The sequence below is a fragment of the Gigantopelta aegis genome, chromosome 4, assembly GCF_016097555.1.
Source record: "Gigantopelta aegis isolate Gae_Host chromosome 4, Gae_host_genome, whole genome shotgun sequence".
Lineage (NCBI taxonomy): Eukaryota > Metazoa > Mollusca > Gastropoda > Neomphalida > Peltospiridae > Gigantopelta > Gigantopelta aegis.
This window is the reverse complement of record NC_054702.1, coordinates 112108511-112126496: the sequence shown is the minus strand read 5'-3', so window position 1 is coordinate 112126496 and position 17986 is coordinate 112108511. Positions and strand designations below refer to the sequence as shown.

The following is a 17986-nucleotide window of genomic DNA, read 5'->3' as shown; positions in this document are numbered from 1 at the left end:
ATATTAAAAAAAATAATAATAATAAATTAAAAATAAGAGAGTTAATATTTGGAACTGTGAACTGCGTCCTACTTCAACACCATGTGATCACATCTAGAATATCCCAGAGCTAATAGTAGCAACAGCTAAATATTGACGTCTAGATCTGTCAGTCTTTCTTTTTTAGAATGGTAAACGTACATAACTGAAATATTTTTCTGTATTTTAGGATGTATTCAGTAAAGTTTCACCAAATAACCATCAAACTTATTTACTTGCGCATGTTTAATTTATTTGCTATGCTTTTGTATTGGCATGTATAGGTGCATTATTATTTATGTTTTTAATCATTCACAGATTTCTACCGACATTGATATGAATATACAATCTTTAAATGAGGTTGAATTATCCGATAGACTGGTTTTGCTTTTATAAAACATTCCAACAAAGTCATAAATAATGAAATTGCGCCCAGATGCAAAGCCGTCACATGTTATTGTTGCGTAAATTTCACTCCCTTAATGGCGGCTGTACGGTTACACCATTTATCGGCAATGTCATAAACTACTGGGCGATAATCGGAAAACCTTGTCTATAAAGCCAAGATAGTTTATTAATGACAAAGGGTGGTATAAATATTTTTGCAATTTTATCAGGGTTTAAAATACCTGGTATGCCTTTTCCAATATGCAAAAAGTAATCGGTTCCTTTTCATTGCTGGGGTTTTTTCTCACTTTTTTTCAGGTTTTTTGTACAGTTTTGGAAAAGCTGCCGGGAAGACAGTTGCAGACACAGCAAAACAACTGAAGACATCTGTTGAAGAAAAGGTTTGTGTGTTATTGTAGATCTGCATCATTTTGTATTATTATGTACAGTATATGGTGTTCTTGGTCATCTTGTAGCTAAGTTGTCATTAATAAACCTGGTGATGGGTGATACAGGACACACACTGGAAATTTTTTAGTTTGAGCCAATTTTGAGATATGTAGAGTATTTCCTTGCAAATTGTTGAAATTGGTTAATTTAAAGAAAAATTTATTGGCCAAAGACTAAAAATTGTAGCCATTTGTATAAAAATTAGCAATGGGCTAATTTGGCAATTAGCAGGGAGGGTGAGCTCTGATGAATGAGAATTAATTTAATCTCTCAATACAATGTATGGTTGTATTCTTGTTTTCAGTTGTGAAATATCTGAATTAAAACATATTGATTAAAACACATTGATTTATTAATCATCGGCTATTGCATGTCAAACATTTGGTAATTCTGACATATAACCTTAAAAAGGAAACCCGCTACATTTTTCCATTACTAGCAAGGGATATTTTATATGCATCAATTCCACAGACAGGACAGCACATACCACAGCCTTTGATATACTAGTCATGGTGCACTGGTTGGAATGAGAAATAGCCCATTGGGCCCATCGACGGGGATCAATCCTAGGCCGACAGCACATTAGGGCCCGTGTTTATGAAACTTCTACAGTCCAGACTCAATCTCTAATGACGTCACACACATACAATTTGTATGGCGTTGCCATGACGTTACTATGACGTTACTGTCTCAGACTCTAATAGAGTCTCGAGTCTAGACTCTAAAAGTTTTATAAGAACCAGGCCTAACTAACGCTTTACCACTGGGCTCCATCTCACCCCCATTATAGTTTGTCAAAGTAATATTTAGAAGAATGTTTATCTGAAGAACGTTTATTTTGTAGACATTGTTGGGTCATTTTGCGAAGGAGCAGGACAAGTTTGTGGCAGAACACCAGGAGAAGACCAAACACCAGGAAGCGGCCGTCCCACCATGGGTGGGCTACAATGAGGAGGAGGTGATGAAGTCACAGATACTCGCACTGTCTCAGGTTAGCACATCAAACATCTTGATAAAATACACGTGTACATGACCAAGAAGATCATGCTTGATTTGACTTCATTAATAATTACAGTCACACTTTGTTAATCTTGATATCAGTGGTTCATGACACAAATTCATGATAATTATGCAATGTGGAATATCATGTGTTATGTAAATTTTAGTGTTGGTAAAACGATGTGAACTTACTTTGTTGCAGGACAAACGAAACTTTGTGAGAAATCCTCCTTCTGGTGTTCAGTTCCAGTTTGATTTCAATGCTCTTGAACCTGTTGCTATGGCAACATTACAAGAAGATCCAAATTTGCAGAAAATGAGATTCGAATTAGTACCAAAACAGTAAGATATTTGTATATCAGACATTTGTTCCTTGTTGTTTTCTTGTAGTAATATATACATAAGAACATCTTGATCTCTTAGTAATTTAGATTTTGCTTGTACATCAGTTGTTACTATCACCAAATAAACTATAATTAACCTTTACCCAAACTGCTAAATTGTTAATTTTTGTATAATATATCAGTATTATTGTTCTTTTCTTGTTCTTCATTAGACTAACTACATTTTTTACAAGAGCACCTTCCTATACACATAGTAAGTGATGTTTAGTGAATATAATAAATCATGTTCTTCGTCATTACTAAATGTATTTTTTATTTACTTGTTGCAGGGTCAAAGAAGATGTGTTTTGGAAAAACTACTTTTATCGAGTTTCCCTCATTAAACAGTCCACACAGCTAACATCTCTAGCACAAACTACAGGTATATTTGCATACATTAAGCATAGCTTTTGATTGTGCAAATGTTAAGGTTAATCATGCCCAAATTAATTACAAACTTGCTGACCTTAAAGCATTTCACTTCAAATCCACTGAAATGTTAAGCTTTAATTAGATTAGATTAACTTGAAATAATATAATACTAAATTGATTCACATATTTTAGACAGAGGTGTAAATGAAATCATCACGTTTGATATGTTTGAGTTTTGACAATACTAAGTGAAGTCAAGATCATGGACTTTGTTTTGAAAACTGTAAAAACAGAAATTGCACACTGCTAACCTGAAACATATGTCACTATTTAACCAACATAGTTGCTCATTGTTAGTACACTGTTTGCACAGTTCTAGTTAACTGATATACTTATAATGGGCCAAATTTACAAAGACTATTGTTGTCTTACTCATATGTTACTACATATATTTATAGTGCTTAAACACCTGTGTTTGAGAAAAACAGGCATTGTAAATTTGGTTGAATATATTTGTGTTATATTCACTATTTGTGACTGTAAATTCCAGGTTCTACAGGGGAGAACCGGTCTAGTGGCAGCTCTCGTCGGTCATCAACAGGAAGTGAAAACAAAGGTTAGTTCAGCATATCACAGTTCATTATATTTAGGTTCCGGTTTAATTCGTGAATTTTCAAAAAATGTCATAAACAAAAACATAGCATGTGATAACAACTATAAATACCTAGAAATAAACAGACATACACATTTGAAAGTCAAATGGTTTCCGTGTGTCTCATTTTGGTTTAATATTTGATTTTAATAGTGTAATGCTTTTTGTATGAAAATGTAGATTCCTAGTTAATACATTTTTATACCTTTCATATCTAGATGAGATACATGTAAAAAAAAGTGTCTGCGACTTCCAAAATAGTTAAGAAAACAAATTATGTCCCCTTGATTGGTAGTTTTTAGAACCTCTAAATAAATAGTTTATTCAGGCTGAGTTGGAGAAATGTACTAATCAGATTGGGCTGTTAGAAACACCTACCTACAGTAATATCAAAAGTGAATCAATATATCAAATTGTAAATACACAGTTTTTAATTTATATATCTGTATGTTCGCCAAGAGTGAATCGATTTGTCAAATTCTAACAATACAGTTTTTACTTTATATCTTTGTATGTTGTAAGCTGGCAAGGCTAATAAGTTGGACCAGTTGTTAGCAGTTTGGTATCATGTAGCCACATTAAGTGTATCACACAGATGTATAATAATCTTTCCTGATGAACATGAATTTGTAATGGTCTAAAATCTTCTATGCTATATTGTTGTTGTTTTTGTAAAATGGTTCACTGTCGGATGTATCTGATCACTTTAGAAACAATTCTTAGCTGGATAGTTGATTATCGAACATCAATTTCACCAGAGTATTAACAGGACTTCTTTAATATTATTAATATTAATAATATTAATAATAATAATTTTAAAAAATTCATAGCGTAGAATATTTTAATAAAAGTGTTGAAATTTGGTTAGCTACGGGCATGGAACCTTTTATAATAATTGACACATAGTGTGGATAATTATGGCAATACAAGTTAATCCACATGTAATGCAATGGGTTTTAAAAAGTATGCCGTCAACAAGAATGTCCATGATAATAAAACAAACCAATTAGTGTTCTCTGGGAATGCCGACAGTTGCAATGCTTAGAGCAAAAAAGGACATGTATGGTTTTTCACAAAATGTGATGACGAGAAAGCAGAGATGAAATCGATGTTTCAAGCATAAACAATAGATAGAATGTGATCTTCAAGTGTTATATGTTACAATGTAATAGATGGAATTAGGTTTAGAAACTGGAAGCCATGTTTTAAGCAGACATCTTCTACAGGTTTATATATGAGTACTACTTGTTAGTTTACACCTGAAGTCCATACATCACTTCTCACTCCACATGGAAGATTAGCTTTCTCGTTAGGCTATTTCCTTGTTATTCATCAACACAGTTCTCGAAAATTATGGGATGAAATACTGACAAAGAAATATTGGTTTATTTTATTTTACAGCATTTGCAAGAACAAGTGTTTTTGTTATTAATAAACTACTCTGAATTCTGCATACTGTATAGTTATTAACAAGGAACTCCTTCTAAGGCCTAAAAACACACCAACGCTGGGTCTGGGTCTGGCGAGTATGGCAAAGGTCTGGTATATTTTGACGTCTGGGTCTGTAACTGATACGTGTTACCAATATGTATTAATGAGTTATCTTTACATAAATTTATTTATATAAACATCAACAATAAGTATGAGAAATCAACACTGATTAATAATTGCCTTTCTGGTTGTTTGTTAAAAAAGTTGAAAATTTGAATATTGTGCAGCTGCCAGTCTGGCACTGTGAAAACTAAGCGAATGTTCTATGTTGTCTGTTTGCCAGATCTGTAGTTTGCTCCAGCACAGATGCAGTGTGTTTTGTCACATTTGACTTTGTGTGTTATTGGGATACCCAGGACAGTGTGCTTGGACTTTTAATTAGATACAAACATGAATTGTTTTTTAATAAATTGGTATTTTGGGGGGTCTCGATTGCATGTAAGAATAATTTTGTTGTGTAACTTTTCATTGCTTAACCAATTGATTTCCTTGTAAGGTACTCCAGACTTACAAAGCAATGTTTTTGGATGGTACTGGTAGTACTCGTCTACATAAACACTGAAACTAGAACCAACGCTATGCTTTTGTTTTATTTTGGATGTTTGTTTTTAGTCTGCAAAACAAATTGTGCATTTATCTTGCTAACTGATATGTTGTTTACATTATTTGAAATTTGTGTAATTGGAAATGATATTGGCATTACATTTTGTGTGAAATTGCTATAGAAAATAAATGGGTACACAGTCAAACTTGATCAAGTGGCCATCTATATTCTGCAGCTACATGTCCACTTAATTTCCTCCCAAATGATGTTCACTGTTAAATGGCCTGTATTAACCAACTACTTGTCTATTGGAGCTACTGGCCACCTAAATGGATCCCAAATTATTAAAATACCTGTGTTAAGTGCCACAGTAAGTTGTTACATCATTTATATAACACTGTCAACAGCAACAAAGTACTGGAAATAAGCAGTCATCATATTTTCATGAATACTAGTACCCATTCTGTCTGACATATCTATTGTGTATCAGTTAAGGATTTGTGACTTTGGAATGGATCTAATTGCCTCAGAGAAAGCTACATATGCACCAACATGTACAGCTTCATCTGTCACGCCAATACATGCCCCTCATATGATATAGTAACGTGAACAGAGGAAATTAACTGGTGAAAGAAGGAATTTCAAACAGTCAGATTAATACTTCCACTTACATTTTATTATTTTTTAACACTGAAACATGTCAAAAGTTGATTTATATTAAACGATAGAGCACACATTAATTAATTAATTAATTAATTAATAGTACAAACAGTAATTTTGTTTAAAAGACGAAAAGTAGCAGCCTCTATTCAGTGGCCACCTGTCTTAAGTAGTGGTGGGAATTGTTTGGATTTTCATGTTTGATGATTGGTTAGTTGAACCAACCAATCATCGATTATAATCGGTTGTCAACATTTTAAACCTGTTTGTACTCAAGATTAAAAATATGTAAGTTTGTTTGCTTATTGACACCATAAAGCGTCTAGAACAACCGGTTGTTATAAAACAAAGATTATTGGTGAAACACATGGATCTCGCAAGTTGAAACTAGAATGCTAAATTATCCAACTTGACTTTATCATTCGTCAGATAAATTTAAGATAAATTAACACAAAATTGATTTAACTATGCAAAATGTTAACGCTGTATAAACATTACATTTCACAGATCAATCTGCAAATAATTTGTTGTTACCGTTTTTATAGATGCCATTCGGGTCACTTCATAGCATACGGTATGTGTATGTTCGTTTGTAATCGATTGGCTGGAATTAGGATTTTGCCAACCATTAGTCTTAAGCGGCCACTTTCGACTACTACCATTGGTGGCTGCTGATCAATGAGGTCTGATTGTATTATGATTTGAAATTAGTGCAGAATTAGAACACTATGGTATTCATTGCAGGAGAAAGTAACGACAGTGAAAATGACAACAAAAAAGGTATTGTAATATTTTAGCTCTGCGCTGGACAAAGCATGTTGAAACAGACGTGCATTTGGCTTCTCACTAATCTTCATCTTTATATTGAGCTTATTAACACACTGTTCGTGTCGGTGATGGAAAATCTGGAATATTCTTCAATTTGTAATGTCATTTTCTGTGTCTGAAAAATGAAAACTGGTTGCAAACTATTTTTCCCCATTTAAAAGAATGCAAGATCAGTACCAATTGACATCAAAGCTTTGTATGTTGATGACTGCAGAAAAAGCCTTGAAAATCTTTTTGAAAAAAAAGAGGAAAAAAAGGTTAAATATATTTTGTATGACGACACCACTGGAGCACATTGATTTACTAATCATCAACTGTTGGTCTTATTGGACTTTGATGAAACCCATTACATTTTATATACCTGTCTTTGACATGTTGTATTATGGTATGGCATTGTCTGTTTCGTCATACATACATATGTCTGTTCATAAACTTTCAGTATCCAGGAAATATCTTTTTTATCATTTCATATAGGATCATTAAACCTTATATGCATGTACAGTTTGGGATGGTGGTGTATCACATACTATAATTAGGTCAATGTGATCTACTTTTTAAGCATTACTGCACATTAAAGGAAATCTTTGACAGGGTCGTATCTTTCTTATCAATTCATATAATTCATTCAAAGTCCTGATGGGTGTATCTTGTACCTCCATTATCAGCAATAGATCTTTTATATGCACTTTTAAACACTTTTACTAGTGCAGCACATACCATGGCTTTTGACATACCAGTCCTGGGGCATCTGCTGGTTTGAACAACAGCAAAAAATCTGAGTACTGGGACGTAGCCCAGAGGTAAAGCACTCACCTGATGCACAGTCAGTTTAGGATTGATCCCCGTCAGTGGGCACATTGGGCTATTCTTGTTCCAGCCACTGCACCACAACTGGATTATTAAAGGCTGAGGGATGTTCTCTACTGCCTGTGGGCAAGGAGGGTTTAATCAGGCATGGCTGAAGTGCTCATATAAAAGATCCCTTGCTACCTTTACTAATAGAAAATATAGCAGGTTTTCTCTCTAAGACTGTCGGAAGTACCAAATGTTTCATATCCAATAGCCAATAATTAATCAGTCAGTGAGCTCTAGTGGTGTCATTAATAATAACAAACTTTTTTAACTTACAAAATATACAGTGCTATTAAAATTTATAATAATTATATGCAGCTTCATACAAGAAATAGCTGGGGGTGAAAAATACACATTTATTGTGACAGATTGATATTTTTACACATCTGCCAGTTTATTAGCTGCATGGTGTTTACCAGTGTTGTTGTTTTGTTGGAGGTTGTGTGTGGTTTTTAAAAATTATTTTAGGTCTGGTGGTATTCTTCATGACATTGCCTGCACTAAATTTAATTAGTTACTAATACCTGCATTGTTCTAGCTTCATTTATTTTATTTTCACAACAACGTATCTACATTTTAGTCAACATTTTATTCAGTAGAGAATATATTATGTCACAAATTATAATACAAGTTCCGATGTGGTACGTGATGCTAAAACACGATGTCACATCACAGTATCCAGTTCACGCCACTGAGAGTTAAACATTTGTGTAACCGCAGGTACCTATTAAGACCGTATAAATTGTATTTTAGATTACATTTCAATACATGAAAAATAATTTGGTTATGCAAACCTTCACATGCATTAACATCACACAGTTTTCAGAGGTCTGTAGTGATCTAAGCAGACTGGAATTGTTTGTTAGTAAATGCCAACCAGTACGTTTTGTCAGTGTTTGAATGCATTGCCATGCACTGGCGTAAGAAGTGGGGGCACATTTAGTTGGGCTATTTTCACAAAAAGGGGCAAATAATGGTAAAGACATTGCAGCTCCAATATTTTTCACAAAACAACATATAATGTTAATAAACAGGGATGCACATAAAAAGCATCATTACTTGATACACTGGATATGACATTTGGTCATTTAGATGCATTAGACAAGCTTGTGGTTAAAGGGACGTTCCTGAGTTTGCTGCATTGTAAGATATTTCCAACTCATAAAATATTTCTACGATTGAACTTTTATATTAAATATATTTTTTGGTTTAGAATATCAGTGTTTGTATATTCAATGTGTTTCTGGTCGTCTTAATATTTGTAAGAAGCCCAAACTGGATTTTGTCTTCAATTAATTTCGTACGTACAAACAAATATATTTTAGGAAATAAAATGAAATTTAACCTAGTACAAGTATTAAAACCATCAGAAACATGTTTAATATATAGCCACTAATATTTTATGCAGAAAAATATGTTTTGATATGTGATTACAATCGTTAAAAAGACTCTGTTAGTCGATAACATCTTTAAAAATGCAGCAAACTCAGGAATGTCCCTTTAAAATTATATACCCAATATGTCCACTCCATTATCGTGTAGAAAAACACGTTATAATTACGGAATAGCAAAACTCCCTAAAGTATTACCTGTTTGCCTTTAAACTGCAAAATTTAAATAAACCACTCATAAATACATAAGTTTCTTTAATTTCAATTTAAAATAGTAAAATAAAACTACACTGCATACAACTTTAAGTTGCATCTTTTATTTTTCATTGTATTGTCTTTACCGTTATATTATCTACAAAAAGGACCAACCATTTTATTACTTTGAAAGTTGTCCACTAGATGGCACTGTCACATCTAGGTCAAGCTTAGATAAACATGTTAAGTATATGAACACTTTTTTCAATGCCACACTTATTGTCTGTCTTTACCGTTAGTATTGTAGAAGCATGAGAAACCCATCATTTATATTTTTTCATTCAGTAAATCTGTTTTTAAAATCCATTTGCATAATTGCAGTGCTGAAGTACATTGAAGATGGCACAAATACCATGTCATGTGTCTTTACCATTATAATTTTTATCTTTATTGTTATCTGTTGAATAATGGAAAAGACCAATTTGACCCTTTTTCACAATCATTCAATCTAGCATTATATCTTACATATATGCCTGTAATAGTAACACTTATAGATATCTATGTACATTTATAAAAGTATTTACCATTATTAATTTTCTGTGCTATTAATAAATTAATGGTAAAGACATAACGGTAAAGACAGTTGTTTACTATTAAGCCTTACAATTAAGGGTAAAAACAGAAGCACCTTCCTATGCCCATGCAATGTCAATTAAACAGACAGAAAATGTTTTGCATAAACATGCAAATGCTTTTTTTTTTAAAACACATCTTTTTATTTATGGTGACAAAAATCAATTGAGCAAATTATAGACAGTTCACATGAGTACTTCAAACTGACAGTCATCTGGCTCCTTTTAATGTTCATATCTAAGATCAATCCACGTTACCAGTAACTTTTATATCTCAGACCATTCCCTAGTACCACTGATGTCACTAATGTTGTTATTGTAGACTTTCTGATTATAACCCATCCTTAGTACATGTTAATAATGTACATATGATTAGCCCATCCTGAGTACCAGTGATGCTAGTAATGTTCAAATTGTAGACCTCCTGAATACGACCCATCCAGTGATATTAGCAATGTTCAAATTGTAGATCTCCTGAATATGACCCATCCTGAGTACCAGTGATGTTAGTAATGTTCAAATTGTAGACCTGATTGTGACCCATCCTGAGTACCAGTGATGTTAGTAATGTTCATATTGTAGACGACCTGAATATGACCCATCCTGAGTAACGATGATAGTAACGTTCAAATTATAGACCTGATTATGACCCATCCTGAGTACCAGTGATGTTAGTAATGTTCATATTGTAGACCTGAATATGACCCATCCTGAGTAACGATGATAGTAACGTTCAAATTATAGACTTGATTATGACCCATCCTGAGTACCAGTGATCATGTGATGTTAGTAATGTTCATAATTTAGACCTGATCGTGACCCACCCTGAGTACCAGTGATGTTAGTAATGTTCATATTATAGATCTCCTGAATATGACCCATCATGAGTAACAATGATGATAGTAAAGTTCAAATTGTAGACCTGATTATGACCCATCCTGAGTACCAGTGATGTTAGTAATGTTCATATTGTAGACCACCTGATTGTGACCCATCCTGAGTACCAGTGATGTTAGTAATGTTCATATTGTAGACCACCTGATTGTTGACCCATCCTGAGGACTAAAGTCAATGATGCTCACTTTTCGCACCAATGTTTTGACTTCATACACAATACATATAAGATATCTTGCTATAAATTTACTTCAAATCCATATTTTATAAATAGTACACTTCTTTTATTGCAAGAGTTTTTTTTCAAACACAGTCAGGTACGTCATTAATTTTCATACCAAAAACATTTCAATAGCAATCTTGCATTGGAATATTTCCAGCATTCTGAAAACGCAAACATGTTGTTCCCGGTTTATTGTTATTGTAAGGAGATGCAAAGTGATATCAATGGAATACTGACATCATTCAAATTAAAATTAGCTACATTATTGCAATACTTAGCAACATTAAAATAAAAACTGGTCTACTTTTCTTTGACCCCTGTCAAAATAGTTCCCAGTTCTATTTTGAACTGTTTACATGTCAGTATGGGTTTTTTCTCATAATTATAGACAAAATATTAAGTTTTAATTTTAAAAGATGAAAGAAACAAAAAGTATCCATTCATCAAATATATCAAACAAATTGCCATTGGAGATTTTATATTTATTGTGTGTATAGCCATATATTAGACCTGATTATAACCCATCTTGAGTACCAGTGATGTTGTTTTGGTTTTGTTTGGGGGGGGGGTTAAATGTATTTCCCTAGATCAATATAACAAAATCAAGTTACTTTTATATCTCAGACCATTCCTGGGTACCAATGAATATGACCTATCCTGAGTACCAGTGATGTTAGTAATGTTCATATTGTAGACCTGAATATGACCCATCCTGAGTACCAGTAATGTTAGTAATGTTCATATTGTAAACCTGAATATGACCCATCCTGAGTACCAGTGATGCTAGTAATGTTCAAATTGTAGACATGAATATGACCCATCCTGAGTACCAATGATGTTAGTAATGTTCATATTGTAGACCTGAATATGACCCATCCTGAGTACCAGTGATGTTAGTAATGTTCATATTGTAGACCTGAATATGACCCATCCTGAGTACCAATGATGTTGACAATCTGTGATTATTCTGGGTACTACCAGTGATGTCAGTATCTCAGACCCATCAAAAGACAAAGGTATCAGTAATGCTATATATTGAACTAATCTTGGCTGGCACAATGAGTAATGTTCATATTTTAGACCTATCCAGGGTATCACTATATTTCAAATCTTGGTCATCTGAAGGAGATTTAAAACCAGAATGTCTGTATTTAGTGATGATTGAAATGAAAGTAAAATGATGTTCTGTTGAAAATTAAGTTAAAAAGTCCTGGAGATCCATCTTCCATGCCCACTTCATCCACAGTTTAAAGTTTTATTTATCTTTCACCATCTTTTGGCATTTTGGTTGGTGATGGTGGTGGTTGGTGGATTTGTTTGTTTTTGGTTATTTTGTTCTTTTCACAAAGTGTTGTCAGTTTATATATCTCCATGTACTTTTACCATCATCTATTGCTCAATCACTTGTTTATTTATAGTGTTGGATGTTTGTTTAAATATTAATGACTATTATGATATAGCATTTCATAGTATACTTAACTCCATTGAAAACACACAACCCAATTTTCATCTGTTAATGTTATTGCTATAGCATGTGTTAGGGTGCTATAAAACGCACAATAGCTCTAACTTTTGTATACAATTTTGTATTGTTTATTGCCTACCAGAACACATCTAGTTAAACAAAGTCAGTAAAATAAATTACTATTTCTTCTCGTATCCTTTTTACAACTACAAATCTGGCTGGTGCATTTTAAATGGAATTCAGTATATTATGACACAATAAGCACCCTTCATATTTCATGTCATTTTGACACTCCCAATGTAGGTTTGATCTGATGTCATGTTCATGTAACAAGAATATAGTGTAAACTTTGAGACAATAAACAATAGTGTATGACCCATATTACTGCTGAGGCTATAATTAAAGTACTGGTGTATTATTACAGAACATACAGCAATCTGGGTTATTCATAAGGTTATCCTCAAACAAAAGTAGTGTGTAGTTTCCGCTTGATCAAACTTTTTATCCATGCTCGATAAAAATCGACCACCATTTTGTACTGTTGTTTATGTTGATATAATCATTTACCCACCACAGAGATAAATATCTGAATATTTATGACCTGTTATTATTGCAAAGTGATATAATATGTTGTGTTTCCACTCAGGTTTTATCCCTTCAGGCATGCACAGCCTGTTTATCAAGACATAGCCTGAATTAATGTGCATGTACTCAAGATGAACTTAGCTGTTTTCCCGCTCATGGATTCATATTCCGTTTTCAATGACACTATAACCTTATTCATCCGTTTGTGCCATCGTTGATCTGTGGTTTGGCTGGCATGCAATGCATAATAATAGCTGTGAATCAATTGTGTGCTTCCATCAACTGTCGATCTGGTTTTTCTATCTGGCTATTGTTGAGTTAAAAGTTCAATTATGATTGTTGAAGTCCTGCTTGTTTTTTGACTGTTGTTTTTCAAGATACAATCTTTTGCAGCTTTAGATGAATTTGTAGATTTCATTCCATTGAATATATTAATGTACGGTTCAAATTCAGTTCAAGGCCATTTATGGTTGAAGTTACGTTAAAGTGTCTAAATCGGGGGGGGGGGGGGTTCTACTTTTAAAATAGTGTATCTGTTATTTTTCAAATATGTATGTGTTTGTAAAATGGTAGTCTTTTTATACCCTCCTCCAAAGTGATGTTTCTCCCTTGGTCAAGGTTGTTTGTTAGCATCACTAGGGCAGTTCACAGTCAGTCATGAAACTGAATGGTAGGTGTAGTGCTACTACACTGACTTCTCTCTCACTAACAACTAACAACTAACCCACTGTGGAACCTGTGCCTGAACTTTAATTGGATATAAGCACAAAAATAGCTATAAAAGCAAAAAAGAAAAGAAAGAAGGCAGGTCAGTTTACTAATTGGCTTTAAGGCTGGTATGTGCTCACTTTGTGTCCTAAAACTGTCTGGAGTCTGGGGGTGAGAGAGGCCACACATTGACCACTAACCCTGACCTTTCTAACAGACAGCCCAGATAGCTGAGGTGTGTTCCAGGACAGCATGTTGGAACCTTTAATATGGATATCAGCACAAATATAAATTACAAATGAAAATAAATGGACAGCAGAGCCTTTGTGATGGCAACATGTTTTTTAGTCCTACTTGTAATACTAAAACCAGTAGGTGCTGATTAAACAAACCTTCCTTTCCCCTCACTGCAAGAGCTGTATCTGGCGAGTTGCCAGACAGAGATTTTCAATCAATAACAATCATGTGTATTTTTATTTCCCTCCACTCCCAGTCACTGTGACCAGCTCCCGGCTGTCTGAGGGCCCATGATGGAATTAAACTACTTGTCACACCATAGCTGAGAAATTTAGAGTTTCACACATTGAAACAGTACAGACTCACCCTTGTTCATTATTGATGTTAGACTAAGTGATTTAGTATTTCTGATATTCTTCAAAGACAGCGGGAACGGACTTGGGATTTTTTTAGGGAGGCAGTGCAGCTGTAAAATAGGCACCTGCAGTACCAACAATTCAAAGTATATTAACACGTATCATTTATATCCAGGCAGTCTTCCCCAGAAATGCATTGACAAGATACGATAATTAGATAACATCTGTATAGTACTTAACACAACATATAGGTCAAGTGACATAAGTCTTTAATGGACTCGTAAATGTTTTATTACATACTCTTTTATATTGTTACATTATATATAAATAAAGGTTTTAGACCTGATAAAGATGAATTTTTTTTTTTTTTTTTTTTTTTTATGAATTATTTTTTTTTTAATTTTGATGTGAAAAATGTAGCTTGCAAATGACTTGATACACTGATGGTATACAGTTTTCATGGGAAAAATTGAATAAATATGATTTTCTGACTACACTTTTTGGATTGCAGGATAAATAAAATAACCAGTTGCTGCCTTAAAATAACGGCTTTAATCTGCTTAGGTTGAAAGTCCTCAAGGCAGTAAGTGGTTATTCTCTATATCCCCATACACACCCTACATAAAAAGAAAGAAATTCATTATACTTAAACTTTGCGGGGGGGTGGGGGGGAGGTACGTTTTAGTTCAGAAAGTGTGTATAGATGACACTAAATGTATGTATAAGTGATTTTATTTTACCTCATCCTTATTTTTGTTAAACTGGTACTGGTTTTACGTGTATTTGTTGTGCAGCCACTCAGTTCTGTTCCTCACCGTGGTACGTGGGTGGCACACAGTCACCAGTAGCTCTTGGAAGTTTTTTTAAAGTTCTATAAACCTTGATTTGTGATATTTTCTATTCAATATAGTAGAGATGCACTGTATTATCTGTAAACAATATATTATGATTTGAAAGGCAAATAATACGTATTGCTGTCTGTAATTTCTGTAAATGTCCGTTATTAGTCGGAAATATCATTCTCGTGGATTTCAGCCGTCGTTTAGCAATCTGTTATTACGATTGCAGTTTAAATAAATCACGACAGCAGATGACGGAAAACGTTTTTGCTAAGAGGAATGGACCAACATTATTAAAAAGATGCCTGCTACAATGAAACCCCTCTAAAACGGACACCCTTGGGGCCAAGAAAATTGTCCAGTTATAAGAGGAATCTCATTTAGAGAGGTTAATATGATCTCTAATTTTTAAAAAGATACTCTATAAAACATCCAGTTTTGAGAAGGTCCTTTTTTAAGAGGTTTCACTCTGTATAAGTGTTGTTCTTTTATATCGTTTGATCTGTGGTGTCGATAGTTTGTGTTGTTTTATGTGTAGTCAGATACTGATTTAATTACTTGAATTCTCCACAGTGCCCCACCTCAAGTGAGCACTCTACTGTTGGGCTACATCCTGCCTAATGTTGTTAGGGCGACCACTGCATCGCTAAATGATGGTTTGTTTCCTTGTGGCCAGTCAGTACACTGGGATCTAGCTTTGTGAGAGAATTGAATTTGGCACCAGCAAACTAAGCCCGCCATGTTCTTGATTGTGATTTATATTTAGAAATTAAATTGAAAATGGGTGCACTCGTGGCTTGAGGTCCCAGTTTGAATTGTGCCAAGGCCAGGCTGCGGGCTGCAGCTATTCATAAACATCTTGTGTGCATGTCTGTAGTTGTCTAGGTGCAGGTCGGTCTGGTGTCTAACTGCAGGTCATTCTGCCGAGATCGCTAACACCTCATTGTCCCCAATACCTCCACACAGTGATCAGACAGACACTTGTAAGATAATATTACTATCTTAAAGAAAGGCCTTATTATGCATCTACAAAACACACTGCAGGTGTATGCATACAGAGATATTATAGTCAACAGTGTATTTATAAACTTTGTTGGCACTGGAAATTTGGCAGTGTTAGAGTTAATCCCTTTTGAAAATAAAGATTATGTCACACAGCTTTACATAAGATACATGTACTGTACGTGTGTCCTGGACTGTATACACCTACTTATACAACATATTTATACACTGAAGTGATGAGCTTTGTTTACAAAGTGGTGCACAAATTCCCACCCACAACTTTGAACTTTTATAAGTGCTTTCACAAGGTTATCTCTCAATATGAAGATTTCATCAAAAACAAAAAAATTGTTTATTACCTTGGATGGCCTCGTTTACAGCCGCCTAGTATACCCGCACTGTGGGGGTATCAGTATATTATAAACTCTACAAAACCTTTTTTAACAGATTAAACAGAAGGTTGGTTTCTGAAAATTATCTCTAAACAATGAATAAAATGCAGTGTTATAGCAATATTATGCATGTACTCAGAACAGTGTGTACAGTGGTTTATATCATTTCTAATTCTATATAGGCCTACATGTACTCAGAACAGTGTGTAGAGTGGTTTATATCATTTCTAATTCTATATAGGCCTACATGTACTCAGAACATTGTGTAGAATGGTTTATATCATTTCTAATTCTATATAGGCCAACTTGTACTCAAAACATTGTGTAGAATGGTTTATATCATTTCTAATTCTATATAGGCCTACATGTACTCAGAACAGTGTGTAGAATGGTTTATATCATTTCTAATTCTATATAGGCCTACATGTACTCAGAACAGTGTGTAGAGTGGTTTATATCATTTCTAATTCTATATAGGCCTACATGTACTCAGAACAGTGTGTACAGTGGTTTATATCATTTCTAATTCTATATAGGCCTACATGTACTCAGAACAGTGTGTAGAATGGTTTATATCATTTCTAATTCTATATAGGCCTACATGTACTCAGAACAGTGTGTACAGTGGTTTATATCATTTCTAATTCTATATATAGGCCTACGTGTACTCAGAACAGTGTGTACAGTGGTTTATATCATTTCTAATTCTATGTGCATGTATGGATATCGAAGCTACAAGGCAATTAGAAAAAAATAGCTGAGGTCATAAATAGAATAACAAATTCAGTACCAGATATTATAAAGTTTATGTCCTTCGTGAAATAATTTTCATTTGTCACTTGCAAAACTCATGACATGGGAAAATTGTTTCACTCGAAACATAAATTTGATAATAACTGGTAACTCATTTATTATCATCTGTACAGGACATGAGAATAGTACAGTCATGAAGTCCCAACAGCTGAAGTGGGGCACAATCTTTAGTGGGGTGGTGTGCAAAGGTTTATCTTTATTTATATAGAGTAGGACTAAAAAGACCTACAGGCCTGGGCCTGTATTTTCAAAGCAATCTTAGAGCTACAAAATCATAAAACCATTTTAGGCTATCACATCACTATAGCACACACCATAGTGACATAGCTTATGATGGTCTTGCAATTTCATAGTGCTAAGATAGCTTTGACAATATGGGCCCTAAAGTGTTAGACATTTTGGATTAGGACCATACAGTATATTTGATGAACAGACAAAGCGATTCTGTGTTGTAATACAATAGTGAATAACAATAGTTACATAGTGTGTTTGAATATTGTAATTTTCAATGCTAAAAGTTAAAAATATGACATGGAATGGGCATTATTATTGGAGTTTGATGTTAGGCTGATAACTGTGTTTTGTGTTGTGAGTCTTGTTCCATGTCTTGGTTTACTT

At 33.9% G+C, this 17986-nt stretch overlaps 1 protein-coding gene across 3 annotated transcripts in view; it reads left to right on the top strand.

Annotated features, from left to right (window-relative positions):
* The window catches only part of LOC121371795 (synapse-associated protein 1-like), a 39264-nt gene that overhangs the window by 5820 nt on the left and 15458 nt on the right, over positions 1-17986 (top strand). For 2 of the 3 annotated variants that reach the window (XM_041497947.1, XM_041497949.1), the window contains exons 2-7: positions 724-806; positions 1700-1846; positions 2057-2196; positions 2528-2619; positions 3160-3225; positions 6701-6736. In XM_041497947.1, the coding sequence (XP_041353881.1) occupies positions 724-806; positions 1700-1846; positions 2057-2196; positions 2528-2619; positions 3160-3225; positions 6701-6736 (564 nt within the window). The remainder of the gene's footprint in view (positions 1-723; positions 807-1699; positions 1847-2056; positions 2197-2527; positions 2620-3159; positions 3226-6700; positions 6737-17986) is intronic. The other variant, XM_041497948.1, reaches the window with a different exon arrangement.